Source organism: Petromyzon marinus, chromosome 52 (assembly GCF_048934315.1).
Source record: "Petromyzon marinus isolate PM22_M1 ecotype Great Lakes invasive population chromosome 52, UKy_Petmar_22M1.pri1.0, whole genome shotgun sequence".
NCBI lineage: Eukaryota > Metazoa > Chordata > Hyperoartia > Petromyzontiformes > Petromyzontidae > Petromyzon > Petromyzon marinus.
The window spans coordinates 2,960,088-2,979,413 of NC_133718.1; the positions used below are offsets into that span (position 1 = coordinate 2,960,088).

A 19,326-nucleotide genomic window follows, 5' to 3' on the forward strand; every position below is an offset into this window, starting at 1 on the left:
GCAAACGCGGGGGCATCGGCGATCTCCATCGGCGGTCACGGTCTCTCCACTGCTGGAGGGACGGCCTCCTCACGCTCCATCTCCCTGATGGACGTCCGTCCTCTTGGGCGGCTCGTTCGCTCCTTTGGCCTTGCGGTTTTGACCGCCGTGGCGCCGTCCCGTCTAGCCGTGACGTTGTCCTGCCCAGGCCCACGTGGGGCTCCCTGCTCCGCTTTCTGTTCCTCTGTGCCGTCTCTCGGGAAGTGCGCGTCCCCCGTGTGCTCCCGAGCACACGGTGTGAGCAGAATGTGAGCAAGCTATTATTATTATTATTCTTCTCCAGTCCATCGGCCACTTGGTGGTGCGGACCAATGTTATTCAGCCGCATTTCTTTAAGCCAGAAAAGCAATTTCGACCTTCTGGGTCTCGTGGGGGCTTTGTGAAACAAATGTCGCTGGCTCGCCGGATGCTCTTCACCTAAAAGGGGGCACTGCGCACTGCACGGAGCAGTATCGGAACACACACACACACCCGTCATGCTTTGCTGTGGTGCATTATGGGTAACAGCAGATATATTTACGAATAACTTTTTTCATATTCCGCGCCCCACCCCCAACTACCCTCCCTTGTCCCCCCCCCGCCTCGTCCCCCACCCCACGCAAATTGGATTTACGACTGGGGGGGGGTGGTGGATACACACAAGTGGTCTCTGTCCTCTTGCTCCGTGCTGTTGCCTTCTTTGTGCAGGGCGGACGGTACGGGGCAGGGTCACGCTCGACGCTCTGGGAGGCCCCGGTGTAAATTAATTTATTTTTATTTATTTTATTCCGACGTCTCTCTCTCTCTCTCCCCGTGTGCCGTCGTGCCTGTGGCTGTATTTGGTTTTGACTTGAAGCTTGATGCGACGTCGCTTAATGGCCTTTCTCATTCCTCCTCTCGTGTTGCCCCCCCCTCCCTCCCCCTCCCCCCCCTTCTCGCGCTCACCCCTTCGCCCGCCCTCTTGCCGCCCTCCTCCTCCTCCTTAACTTCGGAAACAATTTTAAGTGCGCGTGCGTGCCCCTAAGGAATCATTTATTCTTGTCGTGATCGGTCGTGGTCTATCCACTGCTGGACCAAGGCCTCCACCCCCCCCCCCCCCGAACGGCCACAGTCTCGCCTCGCTCCCCGCCGCACGTGAAGCCGACCTCTTGGGCTCCGTCTCTGCGGGGCGACGTCCTCCCAGGGTCATCCACCACCCCCCCCCCCACCACTCTTGCTGTGTGGTCTTCCCGAGCCCCCCCCTTCTCCTTTCACTTTCAATGTCTTCCCCCCTCCCTTAGGTCGTGATCCGCCAACCCTTGCCCCCCCCCTCCCCAAGCACTCTGAGCCACCACACACAGTTTTCGCCAGACGATGGCACGCCACTTTGGTGGTGCTGGTGACAACGACCGGGCACGCTGCAGCGAGTGGCCCGGCGGTTCGCTCGCCGGGCTCCGCCGATGCGGAGGTCGCCGAGAGTAGTGAGTGTACTCTCTAGAGAGTAGTGAGTGTACTCTCTAGAGAGTAGTGAGTGTACTCTCTAGAGAGTAGTGAGTGTACTCTCTAGAGAGTAGTGAGTGTACTCTCTAAAGAGTTAGTGAGTGGACTCTCTAGAGAGTAGTGAGTGTACTCTCTAGAGAGTTAGTGAGTGTACTCTCTAGAGAGTTAGTGAGTGTGTTCTCTAGAGAGTAGTGAGTGTACTCTCTAGAGAATAGTGAGTGTACTCTCTAGAGAGTAGTGAGTGTACTCTCTAGAGAGTTAGTGAGTGTACTCTCTAGAGAGTTAGTGAGTGTGTTCTCTAGAGAGTAGTGAGTGTACTCTCTAGAGAGTAGTGAGTGTACTCTCTAGAGAGTAGTGAGTGTACTCTCTAGAGAGTTAGTGAGTGTGCTCTCTAGAGAGTAGTGAGTGTACTCTCTAGAGAGTTAGTGAGTGGACTCTCTAGAGAGTAGTGAGTGTACTCTCTAGAGAGTAGTGAGTGTACTCTCTAGAGAGTTAGTGAGTGTACTCTCTAGAGAGTAGTGAGTGTACTCTCTAGAGAGTTAGTGAGTGTGTGCTCTCTAGAGAGTAGTGAGTGTACTCTCTAGAGAGTAGTGAGTGTACTCTCTAGAGAGTAGTGAGTGTACTCTCTAGAGAGTAGTGAGTGTACTCTCTAGAGAGTAGTGAGTGTACTCTCTAGAGAGTAGTGAGTGTACTCTCTAGAGAGTAGTGAGTGTACTCTCTAGAGAGTTAGTGAGTGTGCTCTCTAGAGAGTAGTGAGTGTGCTCTCTAGAGAGTAGTGAGTGTACTCTCTAGAGAGTAGTGAGTGTACTCTCTAGAGAGTAGTGAGTGTGCTCTCTAGAGAGTAGTGAGTGTACTCTCTAGAGAGCAGTGAGTGTACTCTCTAGAGAATGGTGAGTGTACTCTCTAGAGAATGGTGAGTGTACTCTCTAGAGAGTGGTGAGTGTACTCTCTAGAGAGTAGTGAGTGTACTCTCTAGAGAGTAGTGAGTGTACTCTCTAGAGAGTTAGTGAGTGTACTCTCTAGAGAGTAGTGAGTGTACTCTCTAGAGAGTAGTGAGTGTACTCTCTAGAGAGTAGTGAGTGTACTCTCTAGAGAGTTAGTGAGTGTGCTCTCTAGAGAGTTAGTGAGTGTGCTCTCTAGAGAGTAGTGAGTGTGCTCTCTAGAGAGCGGTGAGTGTACTCTCTAGAGAGCGGTGAGTGTACTCTCTAGAGAGCGGTGAGTGTACTCTCTAGAGAGTAGTGAGTGTACTCTCTAGAGAGTAGTGAGTGTACTCTCTAGAGAGTTAGTGAGTGTACTCTCTAGAGAGTAGTGAGTGTACTCTCTAGAGAGTAGTGAGTGTACTCTCTAGAGAGCGGTGAGTGTACTCTCTAGAGAGCGGTGAGTGTACTCTCTAGAGAGCGGTGAGTGTACTCTCTAGAGAGTAGTGAGTGTACTCTCTAGAGAGTAGTGAGTGTACTCTCTAGAGAGTTAGTGAGTGTACTCTCTAGAGAGTAGTGAGTGTACTCTCTAGAGAGTAGTGAGTGTACTCTCTAGAGAGTAGTGAGTGTACTCTCTAGAGAGTAGTGAGTGTACTCTCTAGAGAGTTAGTGAGTGTACTCTCTAGAGAGTAGTGAGTGTACTCTCTAGAGAGTTAGTGAGTGTACTCTCTAGAGAGTAGTGAGTGTACTCTCTAGAGAGTAGTGAGTGTACTCTCTAGAGAGTAGTGAGTGTACTCTCTAGAGAGTAGTGAGTGTACTCTCTAGAGAGTTAGTGAGTGTGCTCTCTAGAGAGTAGTGAGTGTACTCTCTAGAGAGTAGTGAGTGTACTCTCTAGAGAGTAGTGAGTGTACTCTCTAGAGAGTAGTGAGTGTACTCTCTAGAGAGTAGTGAGTGTACTCTCTAGAGAGTTAGTGAGTGTGTTCTCTAGAGAGCAGTGAGTGTACTCTCTAGAGAGCAGTGAGTGTACTCTCTAGAGAGCAGTGAGTGTACTCTCTAGAGAGCAGTGAGTGTACTCTCTAGAGAGCAGTGAGTGTACTCTCTAGAGAGCAGTGAGTGTACTCTCTAGAGAGCAGTGAGTGTACTCTCTAGAGAGCAGTGAGTGTACTCTCTAGAGAGTTAGTGAGTGTACTCTCTAGAGAGTAGTGAGTGTACTCTCTAGAGAGTAGTGAGTGTACTCTCTAGAGAGTAGTGAGTGTACTCTCTAGAGAGTAGTGAGTGTGCTCTCTAGAGAGTAGTGAGTGTGCTCTCTAGAGAGTAGTGAGTGTGCTCTCTAGAGAGTAGTGAGTGTGCTCTCTAGAGAGTAGTGAGTGTGCTCTCTAGAGAGTAGTGAGTGTGCTCTCTAGAGTGCTAGTGAGTGTGCTCTCTAGAGAGTTAGTGAGTGTGCTCTCTAGAGAGTTAGTGAGTGTGCTGTCTAGAGAGTTAGTGAGTGTACTCTCTAGAGAGTAGCGAGTGTACTCTCTAGAGAGTAGCGAGTGTACTCTCTAGAGAGTAGCGAGTGTACTCTCTAGAGAGTAGTGAGTGTACTCTCTAGAGAGTTAGTGAGTGTACTCTCTAGAGAGTTAGTGAGTGTACTCTCTAGAGAGTAGTGAGTGTGCTCTCTAGAGAGTAGTGAGTGTACTCTCTAGAGAGTAGTGAGTGTACTCTCTAGAGAGTGGTGAGTGTACTCTCTAGAGAGTGGTGAGTGTACTCTCTAGAGAGTTAGTGAGTGTACTCTCTAGAGAGTAGTGAGTGTGCTCTCTAGAGAGTAGTGAGTGTGCTCTCTAGAGAGTAGTGAGTGTACTCTCTAGAGAGTAGCGAGTGTACTCTCTAGAGAGTAGCGAGTGTACTCTCTAGAGAGTAGCGAGTGTACTCTCTAGAGAGTAGCGAGTGTCCTCTCTAGAGAGTTAGTGAGTGTGCTCTCTAGAGAGTTAGTGAGTGTGTTCTCTAGAGAGTTAGTGAGTGTACTCTCTAGAGAATAGTGAGTGTACTCTCTAGAGAATAGTGAGTGTACTCTCTAGAGAATAGTGAGTGTACTCTCTAGAGAGCAGTGAGTGTACTCTAGAGAGCAGTGAGTGTACTCTCTAGAGAGCAGTGAGTGTACTCTCTAGAGAGTCGTGAGTGTACTCTCTAGAGAGTCGTGAGTGTACTCTCTAGAGAGTCGTGAGTGTACTCTCTAGAGAGTAGTGAGTGTACTCTCTAGAGAGTAGTGAGTGTACTCTCTAGAGAGTAGTGAGTGTACTCTCTAGAGAGTAGTGAGTGTACTCTCTAGAGAGTAGTGAGTGTACTCTCTAGAGAGTAGTGAGTGTACTCTCTAGAGAGTAGTGAGTGTACTCTCTAGAGAGTATACCCTCTGAAGTGTATAATCTGTTTTCTCTAGGGGGTTATTCTCTTTAGGGGTAATACTCTAGAGAGGAGATATGCTCTCTCGACCTCCCTCTAGAGGAGACCCTTCCGCCAGCAGTGGCCTGAGCGAGCACTTGCAAGGCCTGCGCCTTCACCTTGCGTCCGCTCCTTTCTCGTGACTGGACGTGTCGGTTTGATGGCGAGTTCCTTCGTCAAGAAAGGCGCGCGCTGTGCGAGTTGTCACGTACAGCCGAGCGACTTAACCCCGTGGTCACCCGTGACCCGCCACCGGCGTTGCAGATTCACCTTGGCCTGCAAAGCCGAATCTTGACGAGCCCCGGCTCGCGTTCGATTGTGGGGGCAGCGGTGGTTGTAGCGGTTATCGCACTGCGCTACGAACCCGGCGTACCCTTGCTCGATTGCTGCTCACGGCCACCACGGGTGAGGATTGTCTAAACCGGTGCTGGGCCTCTCCTAGGTCGACTCGGCCTCAGATGAGTACCTGGTGGCGGTGTGTAAACATCGGCACTGGGGAGGCAAAGGCGGCCGGGCGTGGTGTTGTCCACCCACCACCCCCTCGTGTGCTGTGCCGGCCTTCATAGGTGCTGCTCGCTCACAGCACTTGCCCCAACAGTCTGTTGAGGCTATACGGGGGATATTTGTCTCTGTTGTTTTTTTTTAACGTTCGATTTCCATTGTCGGTGCACCTCCAACGAGCGAGGTTGGCGACGTACGGCGCGAAAAGAAGTTGGACATCTTATCTTGCCTCAAGCGTAATTTATGTGGTGTCTTAACCAAGGCGCTTAACGAAGCATTAACAACGGGTGCAAAGTATGAATGTGCATGGTGGAGGTGATGTGAATATGAAATAGGTGAGACAAAGCAAGGGGGGGGGGGGGGTGGGGGCCAGTCTGTGATGCTGCGTGAATTCGGTGGAAGCGAAGTCGATGACACTAAATGATGACAAGCGGAATGGAATGAATGGGGGACGAGTGATAGCCAGGTACATGACGCACGTGATCCAGGATCTCAAGCGTCTCCCTTTTTTTTTCTTCGCTACCCATAACCTTTCACAGTTCACCTTCAGGGGTCGACACGCAGGCCGCTTTTTACGAACCCGAGCTCAATTTTTCCCCTGCTCGGCTGAGCCGAGCTTCCCAGGTCCCCCGAGATCGCAGAGCACGCACGTTCAGGGAGGACCCCCGCCGTCGGCGAGTGGGGCCCGGCAACGCGGGAGAGCGCCTGCTGTGTTTACGTAACGCGATATCCGTGGACGCTTTATATGGCGACGTTTAAAAATAGGGGCCCGTCCGTCAAGGGGTATTCTTAACACCCCCCCCCCCTCCCCCCCACCGTGCGTCGTCAAGGCCGCGGCGGAGCGGGATCAGGAGCGGGATCGGGAGCGGGATCGGGATTGGGTTCGGGAGTGGGAGCGGGAGTGGGATCGGGATCGGGATTGGGAGCGGGATCGGGAGTGGGAGTGGGAGCGGGTTTGGGATCGGGAGTGGGATCGGGAGCGAGTTCGGGAGCGGGTTTGGGATCGGGATTGGGAGTGGGATTGGGATCAGGAGCTGGATCAGGAGCGGGTTTTGGATCGGAAGCGAGAGCGGTTTTGGGATTGAGAGCGGGAGTGGGTTTGGGAACGGGTTTGGGAGTGGATTTGGGAGTGGGTTTGGGAGTGGATTTGGGAGTGGGTTTGGGAGTGGATTTGGGAGCGCGTCAACGTGCCAGGGGGGGGCGGGGAGGGGGGGGCCGTGCGGCTCCATGCGTCACAACGGCGAGGGGCTCCGTCCCGACGAGTCCCAGCGACGAGTCCCAGCGACGAGTCCCAGCGACGCCGCGGCAAGAGCGGCGGCGGGGTCCTGGCGGGGTCCTGGCGGGGTCCTGGCGGGGTCCTGGTGGGGTCCTGGCGGGGTCCTGGTGGGGTCCTGGCGGGGTCCTGGCGGGGTCCTGGCGGGGTCCTGGCGGGGTCCTGGCGGGGTCCTGGCGGGGTCCTGGCGGGTTGTCGCGCCGCAACAATAAACCCGACGACCTCGTCCCGTTCCATTCTCGGCCACGGCCAAGATCGGCGGTGAGCGATATCAGAACCGGTCCTGTGGCCGCCCTCCTTCCCTCGGTTTCACCAACCAACACCGACCAGCGTGGCGAAGTATGGCCAGGCAACCCCCCACCCCCACCCCCCCATGTCCCACACGGGGTGGAGGAACCGCATCAACAGGGGATTTACAACAAGGCGGCACATTTGAGATTGATTTCGGGCGAATGACTGAAATTCCTTCATCAGCCATTCAGAGCACTCGGGGACACATTTGAATTGTTTGACAGGTAAGCCTTGCCGGTTTTAATAGGCGCTTGCAACAGCACTTGCCCTGGCAAGCCCGTGTGGCAGAACGGGGTGTCTTTATCTTTGTGTGCGGTTGTGCACATGTGTGCGGTGTGCGTGTGTGTGTGCATGCATCTCAGTGGGGAGCAGCAGTGTAGCGGTTAGCGTGCTGTGCTACAAACCCGGTGATCCGAGTTTGACTCGTGCTCACGGCCAATAACAGTGATGATTATCAGAACCGGTCCTGGACCTCCCCTAGGTCGACTCAACCTCAAATGAGTACCTGGTGCGGTGTGTAAACATCGTCACTAGCGAGACAAAGGCGGCCGGGCGTGGTGCTGGCCACCCACCCCCTCGTGTACCGTGCCGGCCTTCATAGGTGCTCGCTGACAGCACTTGCCCAAAAAGTCTCTTACAGGCTATATTGGGGACCTTTGTCTTTGCGTTTTACCTGTGTGCGTGTGTGTGTGTTTATGAAACGGCACGCAAGCACTCAATAAGTCCTATGGTGTTGTTCCATTATTGTGGTTATTGTGCACGGTGAGGCCATCATTGTCGCGATAGTAAAATAATCGGCGGTTCACTCTTCCTCATTGTGGGGCTGTAAACGAAAGGTCGCGGTTCCGCCGGTATCTCTGCTGGAGGTAGCCCCTTTCATGTCCCGCCGTGCGCTGGGTTTAAAGATCGTGGGTTCAGCGGACAAGTTTCCACGTTGACGGGGGGGGGGGAGGGGGGGGCAAATGCAAGCCTCTACTCGCGTGGGTGAGGATTTTTTTTTACCTTTTGCACCGTAACTTTCTCGTCTCCCCCCCCCCCCACCCGAGCGTTAGCGGGACGGCAGCGTCATATTTCGCGACGTCATTTTTCTGCCGGTTTTGCCGACGTCAGGTGTGAGCGCGGCAGTGTCTGGGGGGCTGCGGGACGTGGGGGTTGTGGGGGGGGGGGGTGGTTTACGGCTGTCCCAAGCGGTTTTCCCGGCGGTTGCACCACGCGGATTTTCTTTGGCCCCCCGGGACGTCGCGCGCCGAACGGCAAAACACCCGTACGGCGCGGGGACTCGGTTGACTCGACCGGGGGGAGCCGTACGGCACGGCCACGAAAACCACCCACGCCGCTCGTAAAGAGGCCGGTGCCGGTGGCGGTGGGGGTGGCGGTGGGGGCGGCGCTGGGGGTTGCCAGCGGCGATGCTGAAGGGGCCCGGTGTGCTAAGTACAAAGCTCGTGGCCGAGAGAGAGCGAGAAAACGTAGCCTTAGACAAAAGAGGTAAAAGTACAAATGCCTTCGTCGCGTAAAACCTTCGCGAGCGTTTGGCAAAGTCGAGGCCTCCCCCGCTGGTCCGTGTGACGTCTTTTGGAATCGTTCGCCTCCGGCCGTCCGGTTTGCCGCCGTCTTGGCACGAGCCAAGGAAGGCGACGGACGAACGCGGGCGACTTGAAACCCGGAGCTCGTGGTGACGGGCTCCGGGTTGGTCTCACGGTATTGGGGCCCCCGGCCATTGCTAAACTCGGCAAGATTGTCGCTGGCCCTGGGGCATTTTTTTCCCGTTTCCCTTGCCAACGGCGTTTTCAAGAGCGATTCTCGCCACCCCGTCTGGCGGCTTTCTAGGACGAGGTGTGAATCCAGGTCTCCCGGTAATGATCCTGTGCCGGTGTACTCCTCTCGAGGAGCTTTAGAGTGGCCCCCAGTGCGACCTGAGTCCCAGTAGGCCTCGGCAAGGTAAGGTAATTTACCCCTTTTTTTTACCGGGTAAAAGGGTAAAGGTAAAGGTGTCGACATGCCAAGGGTGAAGGTAAAGGGTAGGGTAACGGTAGCGCGGAAGAATTACCCGGTAGGGTAAAGGTAGTGCAAAGTATTGCCTGGTACACACCTTGTTTACGGTACACACCTTGTTTACCGTAAACACCTTGTTTACCGTAAACACCTTATTCTTAGTTCTTTCGGTAAAGTCACGTTGAAGGGAAACAACAAAATAATAAAATATATATAAAACAATAAAAATTCTCACGACGTTTCGACCATAACTCAAACGGTCGTCTTCAGGTGTGTTGGTTTGTGTTATGGTCGAAACGTCGTGAGAATTTTTTATTGTTTTATATATATTTTATTATTTTGTTGTTTCCCTTCAACGTGACTTTACCGAACGAACTAAGAATATGAATTACTGCAGTCACGAAAGCTTTAAATCAAAACGTAAACACCTTGTTTACCGTAAACACCTTGTTTACCGTAAACACCTTGTTTACCGCTCGCTAAAAGCTCCGTGGCGCAGTCCGTGGCCTCAATTTAAAATTTGAATCATCGGGAGTATTCTATAGATGAATAAAGCGCTCTACCTAGCATTTACCTGTTATAAACCTTTATCAAGTGTATTAGTACCCCAGTAATTACCCTGTAATCGGGTCATTTGTATGGGGCAAGGGTAAAAGGTAGGGTAAAGGTAGGCTCGTTGTTTTTACCTCTTACCTTACCTTGCCGAGGCCTAATTCCCAGTGCGCTTTAAGGAGCGCCTGTTTCAGTGCGCTGTGTGTATGTATGTACGTTGAACTTCTTGTGCACCGTACGTAGCAATCGCTGCTAATCGGAGCTGCGTGTAATACTGAGTCTTCTCGCACGGTATTTATGACATCTGGCCACTTGTCTGCTGCGAGGAGTTGGCCCCCGCGTGAACCAGGGATGCGTTTGTTTGGCCCTGCCCAGGTCCTCGAAGGCCGTCGGGGCTGGCCATGATGATGGGCTCGTCCTCCGTGGCCTTTCCGCCCGAGGCCGGCTCGGCGGGGATGCGGTGCTCAGAAGGGATCCGGCGAGGCGAGGAGATTTACATCAACAAGTTGGCCATGGAGCAGGTACGCGTGGACGCTCGATGCCCGCGGACGCTCGCCACGCGTGGCCTCTTTGATTTGTGCTTACACAAAATGAAGTTGAGGTGTTAAACTTTCGCCGCTGGCGACGGAGTGCTTGACCACGCTTTGTCGAGCACGCCGCGAGGGCAATTCACGGTCGTGTTTGCAATCACCCCAATCCTCTTGTCGTCTCCGCAGGATGAGGAGGACGAGGAAGAGGACGAGGAGAACGACGATTGCATTCAGCACCACCACCACCGCCTCCACCTCGTCCCGGGCGCCACCACCTCGTCATCCACCGACGCGCATCGCCCGCCACGGATGCTCGCGGTGACGGCGATGGGAAGCCCCGACGACGAGCCACCCGACGGGGACGACCGAGCGGGCGACGATGGCGGCGGCGAGTCGCGGCGCCGGGCGGACCGAGCCGCGGGCTCGAGGGGGGCGACCGGAGGCGGCGACGACGATGCCGCCGCCGTCGCCGCAGACGACGAAAACGACGACGACGGAGACGACGACGAAGACGACGAAGACGACGACGACGACGACGAAGAGGGCGGCTGCGACGCGAACGGGTTCGGGAACGCGGCGCTCCGGTTGTCGCGCCTGCGGATGTCGATGCGCTCGATCTCGCCGGGACGGCGCCACAGCTGGGAGCCGGCCAAGAAGCGCGCGGTGGTCGAGTCCAAGAGACGCAGGTGAGGCCACCGGGGGGGGGGGCCCTACGGCGCGGCCGCCGGGGTGCCGCGCTACGCAACCCGGCGACACCGAGTTCGGTTCCCGCTCGCGGACAACACCGATTATATTGAAGGGGCCCAGGGCCGGTTCAGATTAGGTTCGGCCTTTGGAAGCATTGGCACCGGGGGAGGCGAAGACAGCCCGGTGCGGTCCCTGACCACGCCGCTTAGTCGTTTACCGTTGCTGGCAGTAATAGGTGCTCATTGACACGCTTGATAGACCGTATGGGGGGGGGGTCTTTGTCTTTGTGTGTGTGCATGCGTGTGCGCGCGAGTTTGCGTTTGTGGGGAGCGGTAGTGTAGCGGTTAGCACGCCGTGCTACGTAACCCAGCAACCCGAGTTCGATTCCCGCTCATGGCCACCAACACCAGTGACGATTATCTCAAACCAAAGCCGTAATTATAATATATTTTGTGGGGGGACACATCCCCCCCCCCCCCAATATTAAAATATGCTCAAAATGTCCCCCCCAATATATTGCTATAAAAAATAATAAAAACAACAATTTGCTAAACCTTGGCCACAATATCTGGACTTGTCTTCATATAAATCAATGCATAGATTTATGTTTATATGATTGTGGTTATGGTTGTACTTTATTAATCCCTAATCTCTGCCATTACATACAATGAAACAAGAAATGGTAAAAAAGTAAAAACAGAGCAATGTAATACAATACACTATTAGACGTTATTGTAAAAAAAATATTTTAAGGTTCATCCCATGCGTTCGGGAATTTTTAAATATTTTAGACGGGAAATTAGTTTTCAAATTGAGATATTCTTCTGGGTTGGGACATCCAGACACCCTGGAAGATTTGGTCCCCCCCAATCTTGACTCCATGGCTACGGCCTTGTCTCAAACGGTTCTGGGCCTCCCCCTAGGTCGACTCAGCCTCAAATGAGTACCTGGTGCAGTGTGTAAAAACATCGCCGCTGGGGAGACAAAGGCGGCCGGGCGGATTGGTGTTGGCCACCAAACCCTCTCGTGTACCCTGGCCGCCTTCATAGGTGCCACTCGTGAACAGCACTTGCCCCGGGGGGGGGGGGGGGACCTTGTTCTTTAGAGACTGGAGGGGGGCGACAAAGGGGGTGAGAAGGGGGCCAGGCGGTGAGCCAGGACGGAGGGGGCAGGAATTGAAGCAATTGCAGTGGAGAGGAATCGGAGAGATTCGGAGAGGGGTGGGTCGGGGGTGGGCTCAGGAGGCTGAGATACTGGGCCACCGTCGCCCAGAGCCTGGGTTGGAATCTGGGGTTTCAGCCGCTGCCCGTCATTAAACCGGGAAGGGCAGCGAGTTGATGGTCTCAAGGCGCACCCAACATTTGAAACCTGGTTTTTCCACTTAACATGGCATGAATTTCAGCTTCTGGGAGCGTAAAACGTTGGGTTTTAATGGACATGCAAATTAACGCCGTTTGCGGGGGCAAATAAAATAAAACCTCGCGTGTGCCCCCAAGTGTGTGGACGAGAGGCCCTCTGAAGTGACTCGAGGGGTAGTTCACTGACGTCAGCTTGCAGGGGCTCTTCTCCTTTGCAAGGTGGCGATGCTGCTGTTTGCTCCCAGGATTTGCGACGCCCAACAAATGAGGACAAAATTGGGTTGATAAAATATGTGAGATGTTTTTTGGAGAAAAAAAAACAATCTGCCAATTCAGTGCGGTTACGTGTGTTGATTGTATCTTCAACCTGTCTTGATTTTATAGTTATTGCTGCTGTTGCATTGTGAATCCTACTGCACTGATAGTGTTTTTTCAATGACACGGTGACTTTTACGGTGGTGGTGGTGGTTGTGGTGATGGTTATGGTGATGGTCGTGGTGGTTGTGGTGATGGTTATGGTGATGGTCGTGGTGGTTGTGGTGATGGGTCGTGGTGGTGGTGGTGGTCACTGTGGTGGTCGTGGTGGTGGTGGTCATATTGGTGGTGGTCATGGTGGTGGTCGTGGTGGTCGTGGTGGCTGTTATGATGGTCGTGGTGGTGGTCGTGGTGGTGGCTATGGTGGTGGTGGCCCTGGTGGTGGTGGCCGTGGTGGTGGTGGTCGTGGTGGTGGTGGTCGTGGTGGTGGTCGTGGTGGCGGTGGCCGTTGTGATGGTCGTGATGGTGGTGGTGGTGGTGGCGGTGGCCGTTGTGATGGTCGTGGTGGTGGTGGTGGTGGTGGCGGTGGCCGTTGTGATGGTGGTGGTGGTGGTGGTAGCTGACGGAGCGACCGTGTGCCGCGTGCTTTTCTCGAGAGCAGCGCCAGCGTAGATGAGCTCGACAGTCACAGCGAGGGGGAGGAGGAGGCGCAGGAGGTGGAGGAAGAGGGTGCACGTATGTCCACGGTGGTGGCTGAGGAACATGGAGAAGAGGGGGAGGACGATGTGGTGGAGGAGGAGGAGGAGGAGGTGGAAAGAAAACGACGTTTGGCAAAAGTGGGAGGCACCGTTGGGGAACGCCCTCAAACGTTAGAGGGGCTTTCGCCTCCATTCGGGATTCTCCACGAGCACCACGACCTCTCACCGGCAAGTGTCACCCCCCCCTTCCTCTACCCCCCTCCTAGCCCCTCTCACCTCCATCTCCCCTCCTCCGTCCCCCCTCCTCATCCTTCTTTGACCTTTAAGTGGTAAACATAACTTCCAGAATAGCTGCATAATTACAGCATATTTCAAATTTATTTTCAAGATATGTAGGTATACACACACACACACACAGGGTCATCCATTTACAGACGCCCCACTCATGTAATAGTGGAAATTATTGTAAATGCACAATGCTGATTTCACTGTTGTGCGACGAGCACCGTCGGTGGCAAACATGGAGGGGAAAGCTGTCGCCCCCCTCGTGTGGCGTGGAACTCGGAGGTAGTTCTGTGCAATCTGCTTCTGCCGAGCCGTCCTCGAACATGGTTGGTTGGTGCACCGGCCTTCCCGAGATTCTTTGTCTCGCGGCGATAACACCACTGTCGAGATTGACCTGGGGATAAAAGAAATAAGTCTAAACAGGACAATCGGCCACTTAAGGTCGCTCCGCTGACCCTGCCTTGGGATTGCCGCTCCCACCCCGTCTCGCGGTCCGCAGGACGGCGAGGAGGCCAGAGCGCTGGGTTTGGGCCCAATGCCCTACAGGAAGTCGGCGATGATGCCACACCTCCCGGACCACGAGCCCTTCATTACTAGTGAGTGTTTTGCCTCGTTACCAGCTTGGAATGTCTTTAACGGAAGGGATTGGGGATCGCGCGTCTCCACTGCACTTCTAAATTGCAGTCGGGCAAGGGCCACCGCCGTCTTTGGCCATGTGACGCCTCTGCCATCTAGTGGTCATGTGATGCATCTGCCATAAAAAATTTAAATAATATATCGTTGGACATTCAACAATTCCCAGGGTCATGCCCCCACACGGTGTTTACCAAAATCGCTCTCACATAGCCCGCGTGTGTCTTCTCTTGAGTCTCTTTACTTTACCCAAAAACACCTGGGTTACGGTCTTGAAAACCGATAATTAAGCTTCCTCTGTGAAGGATGATGACTGTGTGCACTTTACACACGTGCGCGCTGTCCATAGCAATGACAAAATAAGAAGTAAATAGGACTGGTCCCAACCATAGGAATGTGGAATTTCCACCAATGGCTCATCGTAGATTTTTTTTATCCACACTAGGAAGCAAATCTTTTTGAATCCCCTGCCGAAAGTGGTCACGATGTTTTATTAATATTATTATCCTTATTTACCTAGGGAAAGCCTCACTGAGTCTCAAGACCTTTTCAGAAGAGTCCTGCCTCGTTGTCTCAGCGGTGGCCGACGATTGCCGTCCGTTTCCCAATGAAGTACATTTACGGGACAAAGTTTTCAAGTTTCTCGAGTTTGGACAGTGACGACGGCTCGCGGCAACGCCCGCCACTCTTACTCAAACGACATCGCGAGACACACGCGATCGTTTCACGGCGAACATTTGGATTAGCATTAGCCCGCAGTATTGACCACAGGCGCCTGCCAGGTTCGAACCGCGAACCTCTGCCAACGAGTAGTGGAACGCGCTTCCGCTGGGCCGCGTCGCCGTCGGCTGAACGACGAAGCAGTTTCAGCAAAAGCGGCCGTGTTGGCCTGGTAAAAAAAAAAAAAAACCGGCTTGACGGTCTCAGTCCGTTCACCGGTGACCACGTAAACGCGCCACCGTCGGGTTGTGTTTCCTGCACCTCCGATCGGCCGCGGTTTGGCCACGTACAGCGCGAAAGAAGTTCAACGTACACGCAAGCGTATGCTACCACTCGGACCGCCGTCGGCCCAGCCTTGCCGAGAGCCACCTGCGCAGCTGGTGGCTGGGCTGACTCACTCTTTCCGCGTCCGTTTGTAAATCACGGCGAGCAGTCGCTCGCTGCCGTCGTAAAGTAAACGGGGCAATGGCGCGTACGCCCCCCCCCCCGCCCCGTCGAGGTGAGTTAGTGCGGCGCCCACGGGACAGCGCTGTCGCGTCGCCGCAAGCGCTCCGGCCAGGGTCGTTTCCGTACACCCGGCACGCTCGCGCATGCGCACGCTGATATACCCGTGTACACACATTGGTCAAACGATAAAGATTCCCAGGATAGCCTTAGCAAACTGCTGGGGCAAGTGCCGTTAGCGAGTAGCAGCACCTATGAAGGCCGGCACGGCGCACGAGGGGGTGGGTGGCCAGCACCAAGCCCGGCCGCTTTTGTCTCCCCAGTGGCGATGTTTACACACCGCACCAGGTACTCATTTTAGGCTGAGTCAACCTAGGGGAGGCCCAGGACCGGCTCAGATAATCGATACTGGTGTTGGCCGTGAGCAGGAATCGAGCTTGTGGCCCCGGGGTTCATAGCGCACCGCACTAACTATTGCGCCACCGCTCCTACATGCATACACGTGCATCCTCATTATTTGATCTCTTCCACAAGAATGATGATGTTGATGGTGGTGCTTGCAGCGACGATGATGATGACGATGGTGATGACGACGACGATGTGAAAGCGTAACTGCGCATTGCTAATCACGCGCGCGATTGTGTGGTCGTATTTTCAGAGTCAAGGTCGCGCAGCGTGTCGTATGTCCCATCACCCGAATGGTACGTTCGCCTCCATCTCAGCTCGGCTTTGCTGTCGCTAAAAATATGCACGCTCCTCGAATAACCTCTGTGCATTGTAGCTGATGAGTATTTTTCCCTATAGAGTTCTCTGTATTGTGTGAGGTATTTACATTTCTCCATGGTTCGTGTAAACAACAAATAGAAAATATTGGTTTGATTGTCATGCAACGAACATTATTCTCAGTTGCAGAGCGTGTGGCTAAATGCTGCCGCCAACACACAAAGGGATCTCAGAGATAGCTCCGTAATGTCTGCTTCCGGGGGCCATTGTCTAGCACGGAGGGATGCACTGCCGTGCGCGAGATCCATGTGGATGCTTCGGCCAATCACGTCTCACCAACGCACAATCAGAATAAAATTGGAAATATCCCACCAAAAAACGTAATAATAATCCAGTTTTTAGAGGACGTTACCCCGCTTTGGTATGGATTGGTAAGAGGTTTGTTCAACTGTTTCTCAAGGTGCATCTGTTGCCCATGTCTCTTCCCAGGCGGACGCAGTCGGCCACTCTTCCGTCCAACATGAGCCTCTCGTCGGTCGTCATGCCGCAGTAAGAACCGCATTGGGGCCCCCCACAAGGCCACGTGCTGGGCCGTGTGCCAGGCCGTGTGCCAGGCCGTGTGCCAGGTCTTGTCCCAGGCCTTGTATCAGGCCTTGTACCAGGCCTTGTACCAGGCCTTGTACCAGGCATTGTACCAGGCCTTGTACCAGGCATTGTACCAGGCCTTGTGCCAAGCCGTGTGCCAGGCCTTGTGCCAGGCCGTGTACCAGGCTTTGTACCAGGCTTTGTACCAGGCCTTGTGCCAGGCCGTGTACCAGGCATTGTACCAGGCATTGTGCCAGGCCGCGTGCCAGGCCGCGTGCCAGGCCTTGTGCCAGGCCTGTACCAGGCCTTGTACCAGGCCTTGTACCAGGCCTTGTACCAGGCCGCGTGCCAGGCCGTGTACCAGGCATTGTACCAGGCCGCGTGCCAGGCCGCGTGCTAGGCTTTGTACCAGGCCTTGTAACCAGGCCTTGTACCAGGCCTTGTATCAGGCCTTGTGTCAGGCTGTGTGTCACGTGTTCGACGCCGTCTGATTGCGAGAAGAGGTTACAGTCGGGTGCCTCTTTTACGATTATCTCGTCATATTATTCTGACGCCACTTGCAATCGCCGAATCAGTAAAATGACAATACTACTAATGATGATGGTGGTGATGATGATGTATTGCGTCGCTTTGTGACTCCCACTACTGGAGCTAAGGCCTCCACAGCATTCCGTGCTCACTGATGATTGCTGTGCGGCGTCCAGGACGGAGGATCCGGGAGTGGTCTCCCCGAGCAAGCCGGACGGGGAGAAGGCCGGAACCCGGGTGGCACGAACGTTCAGCTTCCTCAAGAACCGCATGACCAGCACAAAGAACCGCAACAAGGTGGGCTTGGCCGGGCTCTATCCACTGCTGCGTTAAGGATTGCCCCCCCCCGCACCTTGCAGACAGCGTTCCCGATTGGCCGTCCGTCGTCGGGTCTTGAGTTGTTTCCGCCGCCGGATAAAAGTACAAATCAGAACACCACGGCATAAACAGACATCAATTCTCATTCCGAATGATGGCAAATATAAGTCTCCAACGAAGAATGCATTGCCGAAGTGGGCGAGAGAGCTGCCGTGGCAAGAGGTTGTCCCACCTGATGATGGACGCTTGTGTTGCTCCCGAAACGTCGTGATTTGTTTTACTTATTTTATTTCTAACTACGTCACTTTACCGAAAGAACCAAAGAGCATGGATCCCTGCAGTCACGAAAGCTTCAAATCTAGATTGAAGAATTTATTCATCTAAATCCGGGGGTTGGAAACCTGCGGTTGCAGAACCGCATGCGGCTCTTCATACCTGTCAACGCCTTATCAGTGGCCTACCTTATTACTACAGACCAATTCAGACCCTATTGGTAACCCCGTGTCCTTATAAATCTCAACGTTCATCCTACAAAGTCCCATCGCAAGGGAGAAACACAAACAAATAGACAAAACAATGGTTTTGCCCTTATCGAAACAGCTGTTACCCCCGTGTGGGCCTGAAAACTCAATTTCCCTGTACAAGAATACGAGTAAACTGTACGGGTTGACAGGTGTGGCTCTTTCAGGACTGTTTCGTGACATTATTTATTAAGGACTCGCCGTCTCGTATTCACCACATGCATTGCGGCTCTTGAAATATTGAGGGTTTTTTTTTTTACCGACTTCGAATTTTGTTTAGTGTTCCTGTTATTTTGGTTGCAGAACCCTGATCTAAATAACGGCAACGTCTACCAGTAGATGGCCGCGAGCACTGTACGCCTATGCTGTCGTGATTTACGGGGTGAGATCCGTCCGGGTGATTGTTGGTCATCGCTTTCCGGCGGTGGATCGCTGGAGCCGGTTGAGATCCGCCACGGTGCATTGTGGGGCTCGGTGTCGTAGTGGCCACCGTTGACACAGCCCAAAGGAATCCGATCGTCAATCAAAACAAAGAGGTTATGCAGTGAGGGAAAAAAGTATTTGATCCCCTGCTGATTTTGTACGTTTGCCCACTGACAAAGAAATGATCAGTCTGTTATTTTAATGGTAGGTTTATTTGAACAGTGAGAGACAGAATAACAACAACAAAATCTAGAAAAACGCATGTCAAAAATGATATGCATTGATTTGCATTTTTATGAGGGAAATAAGTATTTGACCCCCTCTCAATCAGAAAGATGTCTGGCTCCCAGGTGTCTTTTATACAGGTAACGAGCTGAGATTAGGAGCACACTCTTAAAGGGAGTGTTCCTAATCTCAGCTTGTTACCTGTATAAAAGACACCTGTCCACAGAAGCAATCAATCAATCAGATTCCAAACTTTCCACCATGGCCAAGACCAAAGAGCTCTCCGAGGATGTCAGGGACAAGATTGTAGACCTACACAAGGCTGGAATGGGTTACAAGACCATTGCCAAGCAGCTTGGTGAGAAGGTGACAACAGTTGGTGTGATTATTCGCAAATGGAAGAAACACAAAAGAACTGTCAATCTCCCTCGGCCTGGGGCTCCATGCAAGATCTCACCTCGTGGAGTTGCAGTGATCATGAGAACGGTGAGGAATCAGCCCAGAACTACACGGGGATCTTGTCAATGATCTCAAGGCAGCTGGGACCATAGTCACCAAGAAAACAATTGGTAACACACTACGCCGTGAAGGACTGAAATCCTGCAGCACCCGCAAGGTCCCCCTGCTCAAGAAAGCACATGCACATGCCCATCTGAAGTTTGCCAATAAACATCTGAATGATTCAGAGGACAACTGGGTGAAAGTGTTGTGGTCAGATGAGACCAAAATGGAGCTCTTTGGCATCAACTCAACTCGCCGTGTTTGGAGGAGGAGGAATGCTGCCTATGACCCCAAGAACACCATCCCCACCGTCAAACATGGAGGTGGAAACATTATGCTTTGGGGGTGTTTTTCTGCTAAGGGGACAGGACAACTTCACCGCATCAAAGGGACGATGGATGGGGCCATGTACCGTCAAATCTTGGGTGAGAACCTCCTTCCCTCAGCCGGG

General features: G+C 53.4%; 1 protein-coding gene across 5 annotated transcripts in view; it reads left to right on the forward strand.

The window, feature by feature from the left end:
- LOC116953529 (rho guanine nucleotide exchange factor 18-like) overlaps nt 1–19,326 on the forward strand; it is a 166,045-nt gene that overhangs the window by 77,594 nt on the left and 69,125 nt on the right. For all 5 annotated transcript variants that reach the window (XM_032973801.2, XM_032973802.2, XM_032973806.2 and 2 more), the window contains 7 exons: nt 9,817–9,962; nt 10,158–10,657; nt 12,933–13,197; nt 13,754–13,850; nt 15,710–15,752; nt 16,264–16,323; nt 17,064–17,184. In XM_032973801.2, coding sequence (XP_032829692.1) covers nt 9,817–9,962; nt 10,158–10,657; nt 12,933–13,197; nt 13,754–13,850; nt 15,710–15,752; nt 16,264–16,323; nt 17,064–17,184 — 1,232 coding nt within the window. The remainder of the gene's footprint in view (nt 1–9,816; nt 9,963–10,157; nt 10,658–12,932; nt 13,198–13,753; nt 13,851–15,709; nt 15,753–16,263; nt 16,324–17,063; nt 17,185–19,326) is intronic.